Source organism: Alnus glutinosa, chromosome 8 (assembly GCF_958979055.1).
Source record: "Alnus glutinosa chromosome 8, dhAlnGlut1.1, whole genome shotgun sequence".
Lineage (NCBI taxonomy): Eukaryota > Viridiplantae > Streptophyta > Magnoliopsida > Fagales > Betulaceae > Alnus > Alnus glutinosa.
The window spans coordinates 23,351,378-23,373,420 of record NC_084893.1 but is presented as its reverse complement, the minus strand read 5'-3'; the positions used below and the strand labels follow the sequence as shown (position 1 = coordinate 23,373,420).

The 22,043-nt window shown below is 34.7% G+C and overlaps 2 protein-coding genes and 1 pseudogene across 3 annotated transcripts; 1 reads left to right on the top strand and 2 right to left on the bottom strand.

The window, feature by feature from the left end:
- Positions 1-1,328: 1,328 nt before the first annotated feature.
- On the bottom strand, positions 1,329-10,663 carry LOC133875488 (uncharacterized). Of its 2 annotated transcripts, none has more exons than XM_062313637.1 (10): positions 10,363-10,663; positions 9,259-9,335; positions 8,918-9,049; positions 8,752-8,825; positions 8,574-8,679; positions 6,706-6,774; positions 3,849-3,913; positions 3,657-3,755; positions 1,723-1,822; positions 1,329-1,646 (listed from the first exon to the last, which is right to left on the bottom strand). In XM_062313637.1, exons 1-10 carry the CDS (start codon positions 10,514-10,516, stop codon positions 1,584-1,586), a joined length of 939 nt encoding a protein of 312 aa, XP_062169621.1. In that variant the 5' UTR covers positions 10,517-10,663; the 3' UTR covers positions 1,329-1,583. The 2 variants fall into 2 exon arrangements, with proteins under 2 accessions (XP_062169621.1, XP_062169620.1); XM_062313636.1 differs by having other exon boundaries at positions 9,259-9,341; positions 10,363-10,661.
- Positions 10,664-16,679: 6,016 nt separating this feature from the next.
- Positions 16,680-19,124, top strand: LOC133876247 (uncharacterized; annotated as a pseudogene).
- A 1,534-nt stretch (positions 19,125-20,658) lies between these two features.
- On the bottom strand, positions 20,659-21,347 carry LOC133875911 (protein GRIM REAPER-like). Its single transcript, XM_062314183.1, has one exon. It carries the CDS (start codon positions 21,294-21,296, stop codon positions 20,850-20,852), a length of 447 nt encoding a protein of 148 aa, XP_062170167.1. The 5' UTR covers positions 21,297-21,347; the 3' UTR covers positions 20,659-20,849.
- Between the last annotated feature and the right edge of the window lie 696 nt (positions 21,348-22,043).

Here is a 22,043-nt window from a genome sequence, read left to right as displayed (position 1 = left end):
TGGGTTCTGCGGGGATGATTTGCTCACTCCTACTTTTTATGGGAATGACTATCTCTTAAATTGAGGAATAGTCATTCCTAAAAAAACAAATAAAAATAAAAATAAAATAAAAATAAAAATGAGAGGTGTAGCTATTCATTCACGAATGAAATAGGTTTTTCAAAAAAATCATTTTTTTTCTTCCTCCAAACCTACATATATAAACAGAAAACCTAGAAAAAGGGGGGGGGGACTTCATTTATTCCTACGATCTTTCATTACATTTGGAATAATTCCCTTAAACTTAAAAAACTCTCAACTTCGTGTATTCAAGTTTAAAAAGTTTGCAATATCACCCATCTGTTAAAAGATTTTCTATTAAATCCTAATGGATAACGCTAAAATACCCAAAATGCCGCCCTTTTTTTTTTTAATTTTTTTTTTGAAAAGAAAATTGTGTATATTTTATAGTTTTTATATACTTACATATTTATAATTATTGTTGACACGTGTTATAATCTGATTTGTGCTAATGTGACATCTAACGATTTCCGTTAAAAAGTTAGACAGAAGTTGGGCGCGAAAACATATTTGTTATTTTTACATGCCATAAGGAGCTTTTGAAACATTTTTATACTACTGAGAGGTTATTGCTTTCTAGCAATTTTATGCGCCATTGTTTTCTACAAACCTGCACTTTCTCCAACGACTATAGGTTGTCCATTGTAATTTTATTCTGTCCTTGAAATATAAGGAGAGACGGCAGACATGAAAAATATGGCTATGCTGTAACTCAAAATGCATGTCACATTGCTCCATGAAAATTCCTTTTCTTTTTCCCTAGTAGTTTTGCTTGAGAAAGACCTATGGCAATAATAAAAAAGAAGAAAATTAAGGATGTTAATTGTTAGTGCAGTGACCTCATGCCGCTCGCCAGGGAGGAGATCTGCAAGAAAGAAAAAAGGGTAGGGGAGTTTTTTATGCCACGCATATTGTTTTGACATTTTATTTTATTTTTTTGAAAAAAAAAAAAGAGAGAGAAAGAAATAAAGTCAAAGGGTGGCCTATTGGAAGCATCTTCAATGGTTGACATTAGGGGTCTGAAAATAATGGCAAAACAGGATTTAAAGAAGAAAAATATCCCTACAAATAAGTCTGGCACAGCTTTCTTTCGAAGTTTTTGTAATACCTATTCAACAAGTGAGATGAAAGCGTGTGCTTGACCCACCATTTTTGGGCAAAGAGGCCTCCGTGACCCTTTTCCACTCGATTAAAGCAACACATTTATTAGGCAAAAATAATAATAATAATAATAATAATAATAATAATAATAATAAAAAAACACTTCATTAGAAAAAGGCCTGTTTTTCTTCATTATTATGGCACCCAACATTAAGAAATACAATTTACCTTTCATCATCCCCTATCTTCGCTCACCAAAGATTGACATTGAAGCTTGAAAATAATATTCAAAGTTGCCGCAATTTCTGCCAAATTTTATAGGAAAAATGCTATACACACTCCCACACTTTTAAGTGCACACTCTTTGACGTGGCAGTGAAAAGTTCAATAGTAATTAGGGAATATGTGTAGCATTTCTCCTTTTACAGATATCGAAGGAGCTCTACTTCAAATTTTCCCTTACGCGTAGCCCTTGTTTCTCCTATCTGAACCAAGGTAAATTTGAGCATCAGAAATGGCAGGCTAAATACTTGGAAAAGCCATTCAAATTCAACAACTCACCTTTAGTCTTCCTCTTCCACTAACAGAGACAATATCACCAGTCTTGAGTGGGGTGTTGTTTTTAGAAATAGGTTTCCAATTCACACGAACCTCTCCTTTACTGCACAAATGGAGAACTTCAAATGCATATGCTCTCTTATTATTATATAAGGCTAGCAATTTTCCGTGTTTCATGTATAAGAAAGATCAAAATATTACTTTTGGTCCTTAAAACTATGTCTCAGAATATATGGAGACATGAACATGAATGTTAAGATGTTTTCTATTTATTTTACTATTTTTCTATAATATTAGATTCAAGGGTCTTCATATATTCTGATTTTGTGAGATCAACACATGGGCCACATCAACATGATAAGAATATGAATACAAAAAACATCTACAACATCAGTAATTGGCATTCATATAGTGATAGTAAGCAAGGATAATGATAGCATTAGGGTATTTTTAAAACTTCAAAAGTCAATTAATCAATAGTTTAGAGATGAAATTGAAATATGTCACATAGCTTAGGGACCAAAATCATATTTTGGTGTATACAAATATTTGATCAATTACCCATCGCTTATTCTATGTAACGTGTCGTCCTCTGAAAAATCAATAATAGGGATATATAGATGCTATAAAAAGGAACAGGCATGAAAAATGAATATTATACTAGTTCATAATGCTATTAAGTAGGCAGCAACATTTGAAACTAGTCATAGTGAGTAGCAGATCGCTAGTCCGATTTTTTAACCAAATTTCTCAATAGTTCCTGTGAAAAACAAGTGATTGAAAACCAGTATATGTGAATATTTAAACAGTGGGAAGCATCCAAAGAAAATAGTTAATAAAAATATTTCTAATACAAAATCCCATGAAAATATTTACGCATCAAAGCATCAAGTAGAACCGGAAAAAGGCGGTCATAATTATAAACTGTTTAAGTCAAAAAGTTCTACAAAATGAAATTCTTTAGGCCATGTGTTTGAGTCCAATGAAAATTTGCTGATGAATTGATGCAACTCCTCCCACAAATGTCATTCAGGTGTGGACAACATTAAATGTAATGTTAACTGCTAGAGATAAGGGCTCCCAATTAACTCAAAAGATGCACGGAAGATAAGATCATCCAAAAGAGTGAAGTTACCAGTAAGCATGTGAAACTGTCTAGAGTGATCATACCAGAATTTAACAGAGACTCCAGAGAAGAAACTAAAGGTGGCAACACTTAAGGACGAGAGAGTCTGGCTGGAATGATTCAGTGATATGACAGAAACAAAAGAACTAAATGACATGTTACAAAAAGAGTGATTGTGCTAAGACTCCAAAAACAGGCCTATAGGCCTACTATTTAGCAAATGATATGGCCCGGTAAAGACAAAGGAAAGAAGCAGAAGCAAATTCAAGCTGATAACCCCAACTTGTTTACATAAGGCTTTGTGGTCAGTTGCGCATGCATCCCTTCTGGAATCCAGGGGATTAGTTAAATAAAAGATCACAGCCTGATTAAGCAGTAAAACCAACAACATAGGGATCCTTTAAAACATCATATAAAAGACCTCAGCCTATGTCAAAGCATTCACACCCGGCTAGCCATAATGCAAATTTGGGTGAAAAATCACCCACATCCAGCTAGCTACTTTAACAAAAATATTCGTGAACTGCTATAGTTGGTGAGCACTGTAAACTCACCAACGTGTTTTTTTTTTTGTTGCTCTCCTCTCAATAAAGAAAGAATAAAGAAATCATTGAAAAAGAATATTTGAATGAAATAGTGAAAGTTGGGTGGGATGTAGGTGCTTTGAAAAAGTAGGTAGCTAAAATAGAAAAATGTGATTTTTTAGCTAAAATAGAGAGAAAATTTGCTGAGACAGATGTGAATGCTCTCAAAGCTTAGAGATAATACTTTATTCAAGTGACGTATTTTGCATTAATATAGAAGGCTATACCCGATCGAGTCGACAAGTTTTGATCGTGAAATCTTAAATCCCGCACTAGCTAGAGCATCAACTCTTAGTGATGCTTCTATGGTTTTAAATGGCTGAATCCTGGCGAAAGAAGAAACTGTGTTTAAGTCTATGGTCGGGGAGAAACATTTAGAAATTGAAACAACAAAGATTAGCAAGATAATGACTATCAACCTTGGTGGTTCATAATCAAGAGAGATCAACGGTATCTTTGTGCAAGAGACTGGAACATTACCAACCTGCAATAAGACAATGTTGGTTATTAAACTTAATATAAGAAATTTATTTCTAGTTTATTTTCAATAATTCCAAAGATGAAGAGTTTGTGTCTTTTGATATTCTAGTAGGTTACTAAGTTGAAGATTTTGTCTTTTAGTCATGTGGGAGTTATATGGAATTTATCATGCAAGTTATTTAGGATGTATTTTTCATGTAGGAGTTATATGTAACGTAAACGGGTGAACTGAATATTGGAAGTTAGAAGCATCCATTGTAGCATAAAAATATCCATGTGCTCAAGTCATTATTTCCAAGTGAATGGAATTAAAATATATATATATATATATATATATATATATAGTTTGTTGTGTTTGTCCTTCTATCTACTTATCTTCTTTAGAATATTGTGTGTTTTAGCCTCTTAATATTTATCATGCATGTAAGTTGTTTAGGATGTATTTTTCATGTAGGAGTTATATGTAATGTAAACAGGTGAACTGAATATTGGAAGTTAGAAGCATCCATTGTAGCATAAAAATATCCATGTACGTGCTCAAGTCATTATTTTTCAAGTGAATGGAATTAAAAAAAGAAAGAAAGATTGTTGTGTGTATCCTTCTCTCTACTTATCTTCTTTAGAATATTGTGTGTTTTAGCCTCTTAATTTCCAACAAAAAGGTACCATCTAGTGAGAAAAGAAAATGGCAAATGGGATGATTCTATTTCAAATGCCTCGTATCACCAAAGGCAACTATAATAATCAGTGAGCGGAAATGTCACTTTTGGAGACTTGTCCAAAGTTGCAATAAAAGGAAAAGGTAGAAAAACGGTTAGACAATTCATTGAATGGATGAAAATCCACCTTTTTAAATGGTTTCCTTGAAAAAGATGTTAATTGCAACAACCTGTGGGGTATATTGTGGAAGGACAAGAAGTTTTGAAATTAAAGAAAGTCTCATATGGCTTGAGGCAATCGCCAATATCTTGAAATAGCAGAATTGACAAATATTTGCAAGACAAAAAATTCAGTGTCCTTATAAGCATGCCCTTTATACTAAGGTCAACGAAAATGGGGATATGTTTCTTGTTTGCTTGTACATGAATGACTTCATCTTTACAAGAAATAATCCTATGTTTGAAGAATTAAAAAACAAAACAATAGCTCAAAGAGTTTGACATGACGGACATTGATCTTATGTCTTGTTATCTTGGCATTGAAGTGAAGCAAACGAAGGATGGCATTTTCATTTTTTAAGAAGGTTATGCTAAAAGAGTTCTCAATAAATTTAAGATAAATTATTGCAAGCCGGTGAGCGCACCCTATGAAATGTAGAATTGAATTGTTAACCATGAAGATAAAGAAAAGGTGGACTCAACATTTTTCAAAAACCTTTTTGAAAGCTTAAAATATTTTGACTTGCACAAGGCCGAACCTTCATTTTGGAGTTGGTCTTGTTAGTCATTACATAGAAGCTCTAACTTTGTCTCACTTGAAGGTAGCTAAAAGAATTCTCTAGTACATCAAAGGTACAATTAATTACAGGTTGTTTTATTCCTTTTCTAATAATTTCAAGCTTGTGAGATTGTGATAGCGATTGGGCTGGAGGCTTGGATGATAGAAAAAAGACATCTAGATTTGTTTTCTTCATGGGAAATGCAGATTTTACATAGTCCTCAAAGAAGAAACCAATTGTTATACTCTCTACTTGTGAAGTAGAGTATATTACCATGACAACGTGTGTTTGTCAAGCAATTTGGCTAAGAAATTTGTTGAAGGAACTTCATATGTCAGAAGAAGAACCAACAGAGATTTTTGTGGACAACAAATTGGCTATAGTATTAGCATAGAATCCAGTGTTCCATGATCGAAGCGAACACATCGATACAAAATTTTATTTCTTAGAGAATGTGTAACAAAATAGGAGGTGTATCTCAAATTCATAAAATCACAAGATCAAATTGCTAAACTAAGCCCCTCAAGGGTGAAATATTTCACAAGGAGTTTGCTTGGAGTCGCAAAATCAAGTTTGGGGGGGGGGGGGGGGGGGTTGCTGGTTATTAAACTCGATATTATTTAGTCCTGTGGGAGTCAAATGGAATTTATCATAAATATTAGTTACTTGGGATTTATTTTTCATGTTGGAGTGATTTGTGATATAAATGGGTGAATTGAATATTGGAAGCTAGAAGCATCCATTGTATCATATACATATCCACGTACTAAAGTCATTATTCTCAAGTGAGTGGAACATAAAAACTAGTTTGGTGTGTTATCCTCCTCTCCGCTTATCTTCCTTAGAAGAGTGTGTTTTACTCTTGATTTCCAACAGACAAGGGGCATCACAAGCACAAGTAGTATGCAACTAAGTATCGTATTGCTAGCAAGCCCAGTGGCCTATAACCCATTGTATATTTACAACTTGAGGAAAGTCACAGTATAAAGGTATGACATAACTTTTTTTTTTGCTAGAACTTTTTACTACGATAAAAAAACTAACATAAAATTTGGGATACTTTATTTCTCTGCTTATTTCTCTACATACATTTGCAATTGTTACTTCAAAAAAAGGAGTTGGTACGGCAGATCTATTAGTTTCCAATATATGCTATAAATTCAAGAACCAATGTATCTAATATGATCAAAATCAATACATCTAATATGATCAATGTAAATTTAAAATCAGGTGGTTAGTTTATTGATTCTCAATATGATGAAACTAGAAAGGAAAATAAAGAATATATTTTCAAATTGGATATCTATTGAAAATGGAGAAGAATGCATAGAAAAGCAGTAGAAATGAAGTAACAGTACCTTGTCTAATGACGATATAATAAAGTCAACAAGTTCTGGGACAATGAGAATTTGAGCCCCCTTCTCTCCCTGAGCAGTGAATATAGAACAAATACCAAGGAAAAAAAACAAGGTCAACTCCCATCATTCCACTTTTTGGAGATGGCTAGCGATTAAATAAAAGACCATGCATTTTTCTATTTTCCAAAACCAAATAGGCTCTGAATATTAGGAATGGTTATACTGTCTACTTTGGAAATGAGCATATGCTCAGTCAACACAATGGATTAGGGTTGAGCACCACCCTCTATGGGCGGATTTCAGCCCTACCCCGCCTTGTATCTGCCCCCCCACTAGGGGACAGTTTCAAGAACTGCTTGCTCAAGTGAAGTCGGGGTTAGTGAAAAACTTGGACTTGAGAACGTCTATAGTGGCGAGGACGTGGTCAACGGTGCCTGGGGAGGAAGGCTTGTTTTTGCTGTTGGTGATGGGATTGAGTATGTGGAAGGCTCTGAGGTAGTAGAGGTTGTTGCGGTAGGAGGTGACAAAACTTGAGGTAGAGAGTTTTGGGGTTTTGGTGGGAGAAGAGGAAGAGAGGGTTGTGAGGGACAGAGTGTGAAGAGATATCTGTGGAAAGGCACGCTGGAGTGGCTGACAAAGTCTTGGGAGAAGAAGAAGCAAGTTAGCTAGTTCTTGGGAGAAGATAAGAGACGCCTGACAGCTGATGTGTGCAACTGGCGTCTACTTGGGAGAAGTTACACATGTTTTTTTTGACCTTTTAAAGACAATATATAGTATAACAATATTACATGGGCAAGCGGGTATTATCTGCAACCGCCCATCTTAAAACCGCTATTTGTCTGTTTTGGGCAGATTTTAACAAGGGCTTCTGCCAGCCTGGGTAATGGGGGAAAGATATCTGCCCATTACCCTTACGGTTGGGTAGATCCTGGCGGCCGGGTGGGTTATAACCGGCTCACTGCTCACCCCTAAAATGGAGTATGAACTGAATAAAGGAAGTACTGCAGCCAACCGACAGCACACAAACCTCTATATGTTTAAAACAATAAGGAATCAAGTGTTAAACAAGGATATGTCCCAGTTGAGAGCCATCAAATTATTAATACCTCTCTTACAAACTCAAATACTTATCAAAGCGATCATATCTCAAGAAGCTAGAAATGCCATCTAAAGACATGACATTGTTTTTGGGAAATACTCCTATCTGCAGCCATGGGCCCATGAGAACAGACCTAACAAGATATAAACCCTCACACGGTACATTTTTAACCACTACCAATTATTATGGTGAGAACATGACAAAATATTTGTGTAGTTATGACTTCTTTTTTATATTTTTTTCCCTCCCTTTTCTTTTTTCTCAAATTGCCAAGGTTTCTCATAGTTTGCTCCCCACATATAGGTTAGAGCTATCTGTTTCTGGCATGAAGAAATTTTTTTCTCAGTGCCCAACAGCCCACTATTAAATTTAAAAGTCCAAGATGTATAAACTATTCTTAAAACCATGAACATGAACAAAACATGTCAAACACATCCATCAGGCACCGGGCATGGACGTGGCTCCTTTGATGTGTCCAAGCTATTTGGTTAGTTACAAACAACATTGAACTGATTATAATATTAGTTTTTAGGAATTATAACTAGACATTTCCATGCTTGGGGCTTTTGCCACAGCCTAAGTGGTATGGGGTGAGTTGCGGCTGGGCTAGGTTTTATGTTCAAATATTAAAAGGGGTAAAGAAAGGAAAAGAAGCCATCCTTCTTCATATTGCAGTGACGATGAACTGAACATAGTTTGGTTATCATACACAAATGTTCCTAACTAGTTTAAAATAAAATAGTGTCTCAAATGAAAATTCAAATGATACCTGCAAGATAATATCTCCGAGCTTCTCCCTGGCAATCCCTTTACCAAGAGTTGCACCAAGGAAGTCACCATGAGAACAAGGTTGAAACCCAAAGTTTCCTGTGACACTGGAAAAGTATCCATAAAATAAAAGATAGACTAAGGTGTGCAAAAAACAGAGTTGCTACAACATGACTTACCTCAATGCTGCAACTACATCTGGATCATTTGTCATTACATCGGGATGTCCAATAGAAATTCGGCAACGCTCTGCCTAGATAATCCCACAATTTGAAAGATATATCAAACTGTACAAGATGATAATTATATGCATATACATAAAGTAAAGCAGAACGCCAGTTTTACCTGCGGGTATCCTCCCTGAGCAATTGCTCTAATGTCGGCTAATTTTTCCAATGCTAGCATTAACTCCTTGAGCACTGGTGGGGTAAGAAAATTCGTATGGACAACTTCTCTTCTTGATGATGCTCGTCTAGCCTACAATAAATGCGAAACAGAGTGGTGAAATCAGAACCATTTTTACAAAATCAAGTTCCATGTAGGGTTTATTTCATGACCACAAATCCAAAGAGTAACCATTGCCCTTTCTACAGCAGAGAAAAAAATTAAAAAGGAAAAAAATCAGGTGGCCTTTACAATGAAATGAAAGTAGATATAGTATGATGTATTTACTGAGAAGTAAATACCATTTCAAGAATACGTTTCACTTCTTCAATAGCACTTCTCTCGTCACCCTTTATGGCTTGTGCTAAGTGGCATATTCCTGAAGCTATATCACAGAGAATCCATGTTAAGGAAAAAAGTTGCATCAGATACGAAACAAAAGTTTTTAACTTATAAGCTAGAAAAGTCGTTGAATGTAAGAGAACTAAATTGAACAGGTCTTCATGTACAGAGCTGATGAGGCCTTAGTCACTCATCTCACAGTGTTCAGCAGACAAGGTGTGCAATAATGGATGTTGTTAGGAACCTGGGGTTGGTGAGAACTAAAATCAAATTGTTGGTCTTTCCAAAAATTTGACACATAATGTTATTAGTTACGCCAGTACATAAAAGAGTTTTAAGGCAAGACCCAAGGTGCTAGGAGGTATGCTGGGCAGGTTAAAAAAAGTTCATACAAGCTGTGGGTTGTTCATTTCTCAGTACTTCATTATTTCTTCATACAAGTTTCTTCGGTTAAGTACTGTCCTGAACAAAGACTGGTGTTATCATCCTTCGCTTTTACATACAAGCAGGATACTTAAACCTTCAGCTTGGCACATTTAATAATTAACATGCTCCTTGATAAGCAGATATGAGTCGAGCTTTAAGCAAGCTAACTGCTAACCCTTGCAGTTTCAAGCATTCAGAAGCCACAACACATACTGATTGCCACAATATATGGTTCGTTTTCTCATAAGCTTTCAACTTGAATATGCTGATTTTCCACAAAACTAAGTCAGGATTTTTATCAAACAACATTTCCTCATTTCTTCAATTCACCTTGTTTAACCACACCGCTTATAATTCATGATAAATGGATAACTAAAATAGTTTAATTTCAAATACATTCTAGTAACACCTCAATCATCATCATCATCATCATCATGATGGTAACGGCTGCATTAAAATGGTAAATTACCAATGTTCGCATAAATTTAGTGTCAATAAATTACGTGTTTCAACCATTCAGCCAATTGGGTGTCCGAAAATCACCCAGCTTCAGCACAAATTTAACATAAACACTAGCAATAGTGAGACACAAAGCAATCGTACTACCAAAGAGTACCATCCCAAAGCCACACTCTCACCTTGAGAAGTCAAAGGAGAAGTGAGAGGAAAAGAGCGGAGTGTTTTGTAGTGAGAGAGCTTGCTGTTGATACCAAGAACGTGAGAGCAAGCGAGCGCATTTGCTGCTTTTCTTAGAACCCACGGTGCTGCGAAGCCCATAGCCGTGGCAGACATGGCCGCTGGTCGCTCAACAACATAATTGGCGTCCCATTTAAATTCAATCAATTAGATTTTGTCCATGCCTGCACTTGACCCTCTTGGAGAAACAGTGACAACACCGTATCAGTACCTTATCGTTTAGTTTCGACGTATACTTCAACACGGGTGGTCGTTTTATTGGGAATGCCATTACAACTTACACTACCAAAATTCATCATATATTTTAACAGAATTTGGCTTTTAGAATTAAATTATTTTTTTAGCATACTCACGTTCGAATTCACTTGGACACGACATTGAGCGATTTGTAATTTAAGCCAACGTCAAAGATTGATTTCACATTTATTCCTAATTTTTATTTAATGAAAAGTTGATAAACTTCTAAATTTGAAAATAATAAAAATTTCTTTGATAAACTTTGTAGCGTTCAGTATTTTTAAATATTAACACTAAACATGCTTATTTTTTAAAGAAATATAATTATATTTTAGGTATGATGGCTAATTTCTTATTTGAAAAAAAAAAAAAATTAACAATAGAGAGGCCCCATGTGATCACCCCAAACATAAAGGGGGTATGAAACACTTCATTCCCAACTTAAATTGTGTTTGTAAGATTTTTTTTGTACTACTACACTTATGTAACATGTACAAAGAAGAAAAAAATTTAAGATAAACTTCACATATCTCTTGAATTATTAAGTTATTTTTAATGGGAAAAATTGCACCGTTGGTCCCTGTGGTATTCCATAATTATTTTTTACTCCCTGTGGTTTAAAAAATTACTGAGAGATCCTTGTGGTATGCAATAATTACAAATCGATCCCTGGCGTCAAATTCTGTTAAATTTTTTAACAGATTCCGTCAAATGCCACGTCAGCGACACGTGTCATCATCTTATGGCGACACGTGTCCATCTTAATAAAAAAATATAAATTTATTAAAAAAAAAAATCAAAAATAAAAAAAAAAAACTGAACGGTTGGCCACCCATTTGGGGGTGGCCTGGCCGCCCCCAGCCACAGGGGGTGGCCTTCGGGCCACCCCTGGAAGATCCAGGGGTGGCCCGATGGCCACCCCAGGCAACTGGGGGTGGCCGCGCGCCACCCCCAGACAACTCTGGGGTGGCGCGCGGCCACCCCCAGGCCACTGGGGTGGCTGCGCGCCACCCCCGGATCTTCCAGGGGGGCCCGAAGGCCACCCCCTGTGGCTTGGGGGTGGCCGCGCGCCACCCCCTGCGGCCACCCCCAGTGGCTGGGGGCGGCCAGGCCACCCCTAAATGGGTGGCCAACCGTTCAGTTTTTTTTTTTTTTGATTTTTGATTTTTGATTTTTTTTTAAGTATTTTTATTTATTTTTTAATAAATTTTTATTTTTTTATTAAGATGGACACGTGTCGCCATAAGATGGCGACACGTGTCGCTGCCGTGGCATTTGACAGAATCTGTTAAAAAATTTAACAGAATTTGACGCCAGGGATCGATTTGTAATTATTGTCTACCACGAGGACCTCCCAGTAATTTTTTAAACCATAGGGAGTAAAAAATAATTATGGCATACCACAGGGACCAACGGTGCAATTTTCCCTTTTTAATGTCACCTTTAAACTACCAAAATTTACAATGTGGATGTACTTTATATCAACCCATTACAATCATGATGCGGGATTTCTGATGGATGTATGAAAAATAGGGATGAATGTAGAAATGAAATGGAAAGATGATAGTGAACTCTAATTAATGGGTGTAGACAGACTCTAAGTGAATCCAATTAAGGCTGGAATCAAACTACAAGACAAAAGTCTATATCAGTTCTTTTCTTTTCTCCTCATTAACGACCAAATGATCTTTAAATAGAAATACAAGTAGATAATACCTAAAGTGATAATGTTTAAAGTTCAAATATTCAAATTCAAATAACCTCTAATCCTAATATTAAATAATCTAATCCTAATAAGTTGGAATTCCATTCCAACTCAACTATTAAACCTATCTAACCCTTTAACCCTATCAAATCAACCCCTCTATTATGATTTTTTTTTTGTTAAATCCTAACAAAACGAACATAAATGATCAAAATATCCCGTTTATAAAATAAAAAATTAAAGAAAAATAAAGAGAAGAAGAAAACAAAGTGAAAAAAAAAAAGACATATTCATGGCCACGCCGTGGGTCGTCAACCCCCTTTTTTAATTTTTTCTATTTCTAGATTTTTTTTAATAAAAAGTATATTTGTATTTTTATAAAATTTACAAGGTATAAAAGATATTTTACTTTTTAGCCACTTGAGTTAATTGAAAGTCTTAAGAGTAAGGAGAATTGAAAGGATCGAGTTGATAAATTGAACACCCACATTGCAAATTTTGGTAGGTGACAATTAAAAAAGGCATGGTAATTAAAAAGATATAAGTAAAGTTTTTCTAAAATTTAATTATGATAATATTTGCTCGGCTCCTCCAATTTTCAAAGATAAACTCTTGACTCTGCCACTGATTCCTGATTAGTGGAATCTCTTGAAATGTATAGTACCTCATCAGGATCAAAAAGGCCGAATATCCTTCCCTATGAGAAACTATCCCCATTTCGTTAGATTGAGACCCCATGCAACACATTTTTTTTTTTCTTTTGAAAGAAAATTATATATTTTCATTATAAAAAAAAGAAAAAAAAGAAGGAAGAAATAGCTAGCTTGCTCAGCAATTACAATGTCACAAATGAATATAGGAAAATCTTACATCCAAACTAGCTTGTTCCATTCCATATACTAATGAATAGCCGCCTTTGCTGATCTATATATGTGTAGCTTTATAATTAGCTTCCATTTTTATATGTCCCACATTTCATGCATAACTAAAGACTACTCAGAATAAATTTTGCATCTTCAATCAATTGTTCATACCTACTTCAAGACCCTTCTTTCTGCATGTAGGGCATTAACTATTTTCAGAGCATCTCATTCAATCATGACATTTTGGAACCCCGAGTCTATGCCGAATCTCATAACCTTCAAAGCAGCCAAAGCCTCTGCTACAGACGGGTCAGAAATATAGAGCTTTGTGGAACACATTGATGCCAATACTTTCCCTTCATGATCTCGATCTAACTATTCTCCACACATCTTTAATTTTTATTTTTGTCTACTGAATAATTTCAACATCCCAGTTTATCTTAATCGTCGAGCAATATAGCTCAACAATGCATAAGTTAAATTAATAATAACAAAAATTTGATTCTCTATCTCTCCTCTTTGGCAATAGTGAAAATAGATAAAGAAATAATATTGAAATTGAATAGCTAAAATTGAATGTAGGTGTTTTGAAAAAAATGGATATAGCTAAAATAAAAAATAAAAAATGTTATTTAACTAAATTTTAGCTAAACATTTTTTGTGGCGGATGCCAATGCTCATAGGTGCTCTCTCTAGAAACTCTTAAGAAGCTCTCCCCATCTGCTCTAGTTGAAGGTCGATCTTGTCACTCTCCTTATATAGAGAAGCTTGTCCCCCGAATTAAGAGTACATCATTTCCCTTGCACCTTTCTCCATGCTCTCTTTACTCCCTTTTCTTTTTCATTTTTTCTTGGTTTGAAAGTCCCATCCATACTACCCTCCACCCGTTGCTACCATTCGAATGGAGATCTCAAGACTTCAAAAAATTCAAGCTCCCGAAAGGCTCGATTGCAAGGGCGCCCGATTTTAAGACAACTAAAACATTGTTTCACAAAGTTTCATCGAGAGCTCTGATTGCAACCACGTTCGAACATAATTACCACTAAGTCATATATATCCAAGACTCTTGATCACAACCTTGTTCAAACACTACTATGCGATAGTTGTGAAACGTACCCTAGTGTTCATTTGAATGTGACTTACTCCCATTCGAATGCGACATCCTTAGACCATGGTTTAATTGTTAACTGATTTGACCTCTAAATGTTATTTTTCTCCCCATCTATATATATTAGCCTCGTAAGTCACGAATTTGATAACACCCTAATTGATCAGACTATTATATATTTTGTGTTAGACTTTACCTTCCTATGCCTTAATTATCATGGACCTAATGATCAATAGGGCTCGATCTTGTAGTACACCAGTACGTACATCAGTTTATAAAAACTATATATATATGAGCTAGAGGGACTTTTGTTTTCCATGCTGAGGAGTGCTAGCTCAGAATTTTAGGGGGCTAGAGCTTCAAAGTTGTATATAAAGTCTTATTTTCTCAAGATTTTTGCTGGGCGGCTGCCACCCTCCGCCCCTCAGTGCTGCTCTCTCTGCCACTGAAAGCTATAGCTACAGCACAAGAGTGCAAGTGCTGCAATTACTATGTACATAGCATATTCCAAATTACATTTATGGAACCTTCATGTGTATGGCATGGGGTAAGTTAGATATATATGTACGCATACCTATGAAGACGAATATTAGGGTTGTGAGACTCAATCTTCCCCCCAGCATCAGTGGCGGAGACAAAGGGGGGCGGGTAGGGGCGCCCGCCCCCCCTAAATGGCTGAGAAAAAAAAATTTATAGATATTTTAAAAAAAATTACAGTAAAAAGAAGAAAAAAAAATGTTGATGCTAGCCAGTAGCCCGCCCCTCCTACTAATAACAAAAGGAAAAAAAAAAAAAATTACATTTACATGGAAAAACCAACCGTCAAAGAAAATTTTATCAAAAAAAAAAAGAAACCAACAACAATCATTAAATTCTCACTTGCTCAGGAAGAGGAATGGTCGAACGAACAATTTTGTGGAAAAAAAAAATACAAATCTGCAAAAGCCAACCATAAGAAGCCATTAAGCCAAGAATATAAATCTTCATCTTTGACCTCTGGCATCTGCACCACGCCACTACCTCCTCGCTCCTCGACAGACTGCAGTCGGCAATATCTCGCATGGTAAGCACTAAGCAAGCCATCTACCTTTTTTTCTTTTCTTTTCTAGTACTGGGCAATGGGCATAGTGGATGAGAGTCTGAGACGAATAATAGGCTGCAGATTTTCTTTCATTTGCTTTTTTCTTTCAAGATAACTAGATAAGAAATATGTGGTTCACGTTGCCAGAATTTTATTTTATCTTATTTTATTTTTTCTGTTTTGTTGATTTTCTTTCTTTCCTTCTTTTTTCAACTTATCTTGACTTTTCAAAGTTGCCTTTTCAGATTTTTTTATTTTTTTTTTATTTTTTGTCTTTTGTTTTTCTGTTTTGTTGACTAGCTTATCTAATTTTTTTTTTTTTTCTTTTAATTTTGTTGACTTCTTTGACTATTCAATTTTTATTTTTTATTTTTTTGTGATTTCATGCCTTATTTAATTTAGATATTTAAGTATAGTTTTATTTTGATGTTTCTAAGTTTTCCATAATGGGCTTGTTGCCCAATTAATTGCTAGGACCGCAAGAGGTTGCGTAGGATTAAAGAGTTACTAGTCTTTTGTAAAATCTATTTAAGCATGTAGTTGTAAAGAGACAAGACAGACAATGATGTTATGAAAAATAGTTTTGTTTCTTTTGAGGTGTGACTCATCTCTTCTTTCTTGGTAGTGAGACGCTGCCAAGGTCAGTGAAACGCTGGTTTCTTTATCATCTTCGTTAATTTGGTGAGATTCTAAATTAATGTAAGATTTTTATTTATTTTATGTTCTTTTACAATTCCTCCTGCATCAGTTTGGTATTAAAGCATCCGTTAAGATTTCCTCCTGCATCAGAATTAATTCATTCAAAAAAAAAAAAGATCTTTCATCTTTTTTACTTAATAAATTGTAATTTTTATTTTTGTTCAAACTTCCATACTCGAATTCAGTTTATTTCTTTATTATTTTGACATCAATGTGATTATAAATAATTTTATTGACTCTTCTTTTTTATTATAGTTTTTTATTTATTATTCTGATGAGAACAACATTGTCATTTTTTATTTTTATTTTTATAAGGTTTTCTTTATACTTTGGGATTGGTTCAATTGGCCAAGTGACAAGTTTCAGTAGAATTTTTGCCACTCTCAGGTATGTTATTTGCTATTGTTTGTTAATTTGTTAAATTAATAGCTATCAGAATATGCTAATAATTTTATTAGAATATCATTAGAGTATGTGCCATTAGGCCATTATTTGTTTAGTGTGAAAAGTCTTGATACTAATAGATAAATAAATTTTCAGGTTTTCAAAAACTCTTAAATTACAACATGAGCAAGTCAAAAACAATTGATGCATTTTTTAAGAAAAAATATGCTGATTCAAATTCTAAAATGTCTTCCTCAACATCTAATCATCAAACTTCAGCTCCTGAGCAAGTTGCTTCTAAGATGCCAAGAATTGAATTTCAAGAAGTTGAGTTAGTTGATATTTCTACTCTACAACATGATCCAGGGTTACGTCCTCAAATGTGGGAATATCCTGTTAATCAACAGGATGAAATTAGACATGCTTATCTTAAAGACGGTCCATATAGATTCATTCCTCCTGATAGTTTTGGATATCCGTTTTCAGGAAGAGGAAAAAATCGTCGGAGATTTCAATCATCTTGGTATAAAATGTTTCCTTGGTTAGAATACTCTCCTACAAAAGATGCTGCTTATTGTTTACCCTGTTATCTATTTTGTAAAAAGCCAACAGGACGGTTTGGAGCTAATGCATTTACTATTGACGGATTTCGTAATTGGAAGAAGGTTAATGATGGTATGAATTGTGCTTTTTTGGTCCATATGGGAAATGGGCCATGTTCGCCTCATAATAATGTTGTTAAGTATTGTGACACTTTGATGAATCAATCTCAACATATTGATAAGGTGATAGATAAGCAAACTTCTGAAGAAAAAATGAACAATCGATTGCGATTGAAGACTTCAATCGATTCTATTCGGTATTTAATATCTCAGGGATGTGCTCTTAGAGGTCATGATGAAAGTACCGATTCATAAAATCGTGGCAATTTTCTTGAGTTGATCAAACTTATCTCCATTTACAACGAGGATGTTGCTAAGGTTGTTTTAGAAAATGCTCCACAAAATGCTAAATATACTTCACATCATGTCCAAAAAGAGATTTTACATGTCTTGGCAAAGAGGGTACGAGATGCAATTCGTGAAGAAATTGGTAAATCAAAATTTTGCATTATTGTTGATGAGGCACGAGATGAGTCTAAGAGAGAACAAATGGCTATTGTTTTGAGATTTGTTGACAAAGATGGATTTATACAAGAACGCTTCTTTGATATTGTCCATGTTAAAGATACATCGGCGTTGACCTTAAAAAATAATATATCTGATGTTCTTTCTCGATATTGTCTTGATATTCAAAGTATTCGTGGACAAGGGTATGATGGTGCTAGCAATATGCGTGGTGAATGGTAAGGATTGCAAGCATTATTTCTTAGTGATTGTCCTTGTGCATACTATGTTCATTGTTTTGCTCATCGATTACAATTAGCATTAGTTGCTGCATCTCGAGAGGTAGTTTAAGTTCATGAGTTCTTTTCAAATTTGAATTTCATTATCAATGTGGTTGGTGCTTCATGTAAACGTCATGATGAACTACAAGCAGCTCAAGCAGCAGAAATCGCACATTTGATAGCTATTGATGAACTAGAAACTGGAAAAGAAGCTAACCAAATTGGCACTTTGAAACGAGCTGATGATTCTCGATGGGGTTCTCATTATCATTCTATTTGTAGCCTAATAAGGGTGTTTGGTCCTACTTGTTCAGTGCTTGAAAATATTATCAAAGGAGGATCTACTTACTCTCAACGTGGGGATGCTAATGCTGCTTATAAAATGATTATATCCTTCAAATTCATATTCATTTTACATTTGATGATGAAAATCATGAGTACTACCGATTGTCTTTGTCAACATTTACAGCAAAAATCTCAGGACATCTTGAATGCTATGAAGCTAGTTTCTAGTACAAAAACACTCCTCCAAAAATTGAGAGATGAAGATTGGGATAATTTGCTTGAGGAAGTAGTATCTTTCTCCAAGAAATTTGAAATTGACATTCCAGATTTGAGTGCTCGTTATGTTGAAGGTCGAGGTCGTCATCAACGGGATCACATCACGGTCGAGCATCATTATCATTTTGACATATTCAATGCTACTATAGACTTTCAATTGCAAGAGCTCAACAGTAGATTTGATGAAGGAGCAATAGAACTTTTGACACTTAGTTCATCTTTGAATCCAAATGATGCTTATAAATCCTTTAACATTGATGATATTTGTAGTCTTGTGGAGAAGTACTACTCTCTTGATTTTTCTGAGCAGGAGAAAATTCATTTGAGATATCAGTTGAAGTATTTTGAACTTGATGTGCTTAATCATCCAAAATTAAAAAACTTGTCTTCCACTGCGGAATTATGTCGAGGATTGATAGAGACAGGAAAATCAGAGATATACTATCTTATTGATAGATTGATTCGTCTTATTTTGACTCTTCCAGTGTCTACGGCGACTACTGAACGAGCGTTTTCAGCTATGAAGATTGTTAAAACAAGACTTCGTAACAAAATGTAGGATGAGTTTCTTGCAGATAATTTAGTTGTTTACATTGAAAAGGAAATTTCTGAAAGTTTCAATTCAGATTTGATACTTGATGATTTTGTTTCTCTAAGGGCGCGTAGGATGCAATTTTAGACACTTTGTATTTTGTAATTTTTTTTTTTATTTTGTAATTTTTTTTTATTTTTTTATTTTTTTATTTATTTTTTTTTATTTTTTTTTTTGTATTAATGCCTACATGTTAACTGATACATCAATTTGGCATATATTTATGAAGTTTGATAGCTACATTTTTTGTGATACATATATTATGTTATAATTTATATTTTGAATTGTAATTACCATACTTTTATGTATTATAATAAAAATCTAGTATATATAATAATAAAAAAAAAATTATTATTATTATTATTATTTTAATTCCGCCCTTAGTGAGATAGATTCCTGGCTCCGCCACTGCCCAGCATTAATATCCTTTTATTGTCTTTTGTTCTTAATTTGTTTCATTCTTGAACTTGAAATCCAGCTTGCATCATATATATATATATATATATATATATATATATATAGAACTAAGGAGAAAAAAAAGTATATATTTTGGTCAAACGTCGGGCAGTGTCTGGGCAAGGATCCTTCTCAAATATAGCACGTTAGAAAGGGCAGAAGAAAGAAAAAGTCAACCACCTGAACCACGTACATTACAACACGTCATCTAGCTAGCCATTGAATCCTGCTTCCCTTCAACGGTTCAACCCAAAAAAGGAAAAGAAAATTAAAGCAAACATAGTTCATAGTTGGCAGTACGTAACGGAATCTAAATCGGGAAAGGAAGTGTGACCTAAATAATTAAACATAGTTGACAAATTAAAGTTGTTTAGATAATCAAAACTGACAGCGCGCAGCTTGAAAGCACGAACAATTAATTAGATGAGATCAAAGAGTGACGGAACGGGATTGACATTCCTTTGCAAGGATATTTTATGGACTGCAATACTTTTTTATTATCAGTTTATTTTAAATAAATAATCTCAGATCGTGACAATAATTTTTTTTTTCTTTTTTTTTTTTTTTTAAAAAAAGTGACTTTTAAGTGGTATTTTGGGCGACTAGTGTTTGGTGGCTAAACCACTAAAATACTTGAAGATAATAGTCGAGCCATGCATCTAAAAGGAACCATTAATTAATTGGGAGTGGCTGAATCAACTTCGATCAATGAATTGTTGGAAGTGCATGGTTTGGCCGCTCCCGAACACTCCTTCTAGGTAGGCAAGCCATGGTACTTTGGATGGTTCGGCCGTCAAACAATCACTGCAAAAGCTTCTTCTTCTTTTTTATCTAATTTTTAATTTTAGCTTTATTGTCACGATTTGGGTCATTCATTTAAAATTAAGGGTCTACAAAAAAAGGGTATTGCATGGGATCTATTAAGATTTAGAAATGCTTTAGCGAATTAAGAAGAGGATTTTCCAAGTATCCTTGAGAAACTATGGAGAGATAGATGATGAGGATCTAAAGTTGGTGGCCGGCTATTATAGCAAAAAGAATTTGGCTTCGTAGAGATACAATTGTTCATAGACGTGAATTGATGCATCATAAAAATTCGACTACCCACCTCCGGCGAATATATATATACACACACGTACACAATCACACTGCCCTTGCATGCTAGTTTCCAAGTTAACGAATGTTTTTATCATTAATTAATTAAACATAAAATTAAACACCAATATTTTCAAGTTCTTGAAAAAGCCCAGATCATTAATTTACTGATCCAGAACTCCTAGCAATAATTTATTCAAAATCACAATTTCGAAACTCGATCCGATCAGTTGGACTTACGGTAATTAACTTCGAATAAATTCAAGCATACCCACAATATCCATACTCGCACTTATGACCACGCTTACACTTCTTATTGCACTTGCCACAATGTTTAACGTTGTAAGCAGTGTTGACGCAGGTTCCACTGCAACAACGTTGTCCATGCTTGCACTTATTCCCACATCGCCCGCAGTTGTTCTTATCCCCAAGAACGTTGCGGCAATGCTTCTTGCAGCAACGGAGAAGGCTCGCCCCCTTGTTTGCCGATATCCCATTGCATACGTTGTGAGCGATGGGATCACAATGCGTACCTTTCTTTATCACAGTGGCCAAAAACCGGCTTCTTGATCTGAGATTGGCCAGTGGGGAGTCGACAACGTACTGCTCATCTTCATCGTCTTCAATATCGTTTGAGCTAAAGGCTGAATGAGAGTGCAAAGATAGGAGTAGGAGAGTGGTTGTAAGCTTGAGGAGAATGGAAGCCATTTTCTCGTGAATTTGGGGAATTGATTGCCCACGAGTGCAAGCTGTGGGGGATCATCATCACGATGGGTCTTATATATATATATATATATAGCTTCGAGTTTATATAATATTGCATGATCTTAGTTGAGGAAAGTTTGTCAACTGCAACTAGTAATTGAATGGTCAAGCTTTGTAAATTAGCGCGTGCTTTAGATTAATTCTTGCTAAGGCACGTTCAAATACGTTAAGCAGCCCCATAAAGTGTACAGCTACTTTGCTACGGTCACATAGTAACGCTATTTAATAAGAGTAATGATTGAATACCACCCAAAGATACAATTTTTCACCACCTTCCCTATATGGCACGGTGGTCCCCTACCTTAATTTATTTTTAAAAAATACAACTATTCAAAAAGTAGTGGGGGACCACCTTGCCATATAGATAAGGTGGTGAAAAGTTGTATATTTGGGTGGTATTTAATCATTACTCATTTAATAAGTTTTCAGGAAAATATTTTCTGCCAAAAACAATTTTCGGTGTTTGGCCCAAATTTTATATATATATATATATTTTCGTACAATCATATTAACTTATAAAAATCAATTTTTACTCGCAACATAAAAATATTAATGTAAAATAATTAAAAAAACTAAAAAATTATATTTAATTAAGATATACACATCGACTAACAATAATCATATATTTTACAAATTGATATTATTTTAAAAAATTATTTTTAAAGTGGCTGAAATCTAGCTATTTGTGCC

Coding starts and splice junctions, on each gene's coding strand:
- LOC133875488 (XM_062313636.1), bottom strand. CDS start 10,516: ATGTCTGCCACGGCTATGGGCTTCGCAGCACCGTGGGTTCTAAGAAAA. Junction 8,680..8,751: donor GATGTAGTTGCAGCATTGAG/GTAAGTCATGTT, acceptor ATACTTTTCCAG/TGTCACAGGAAACTTTGGGT. Junction 1,647..1,722: donor GTGGAAGAGGAAGACTAAAG/GTGAGTTGTTGA, acceptor ACCTTGGTTCAG/ATAGGAGAAACAAGGGCTAC.
- LOC133875911 (XM_062314183.1), bottom strand. CDS start 21,296: ATGGCTTCCATTCTCCTCAAGCTTACAACCACTCTCCTACTCCTATCT.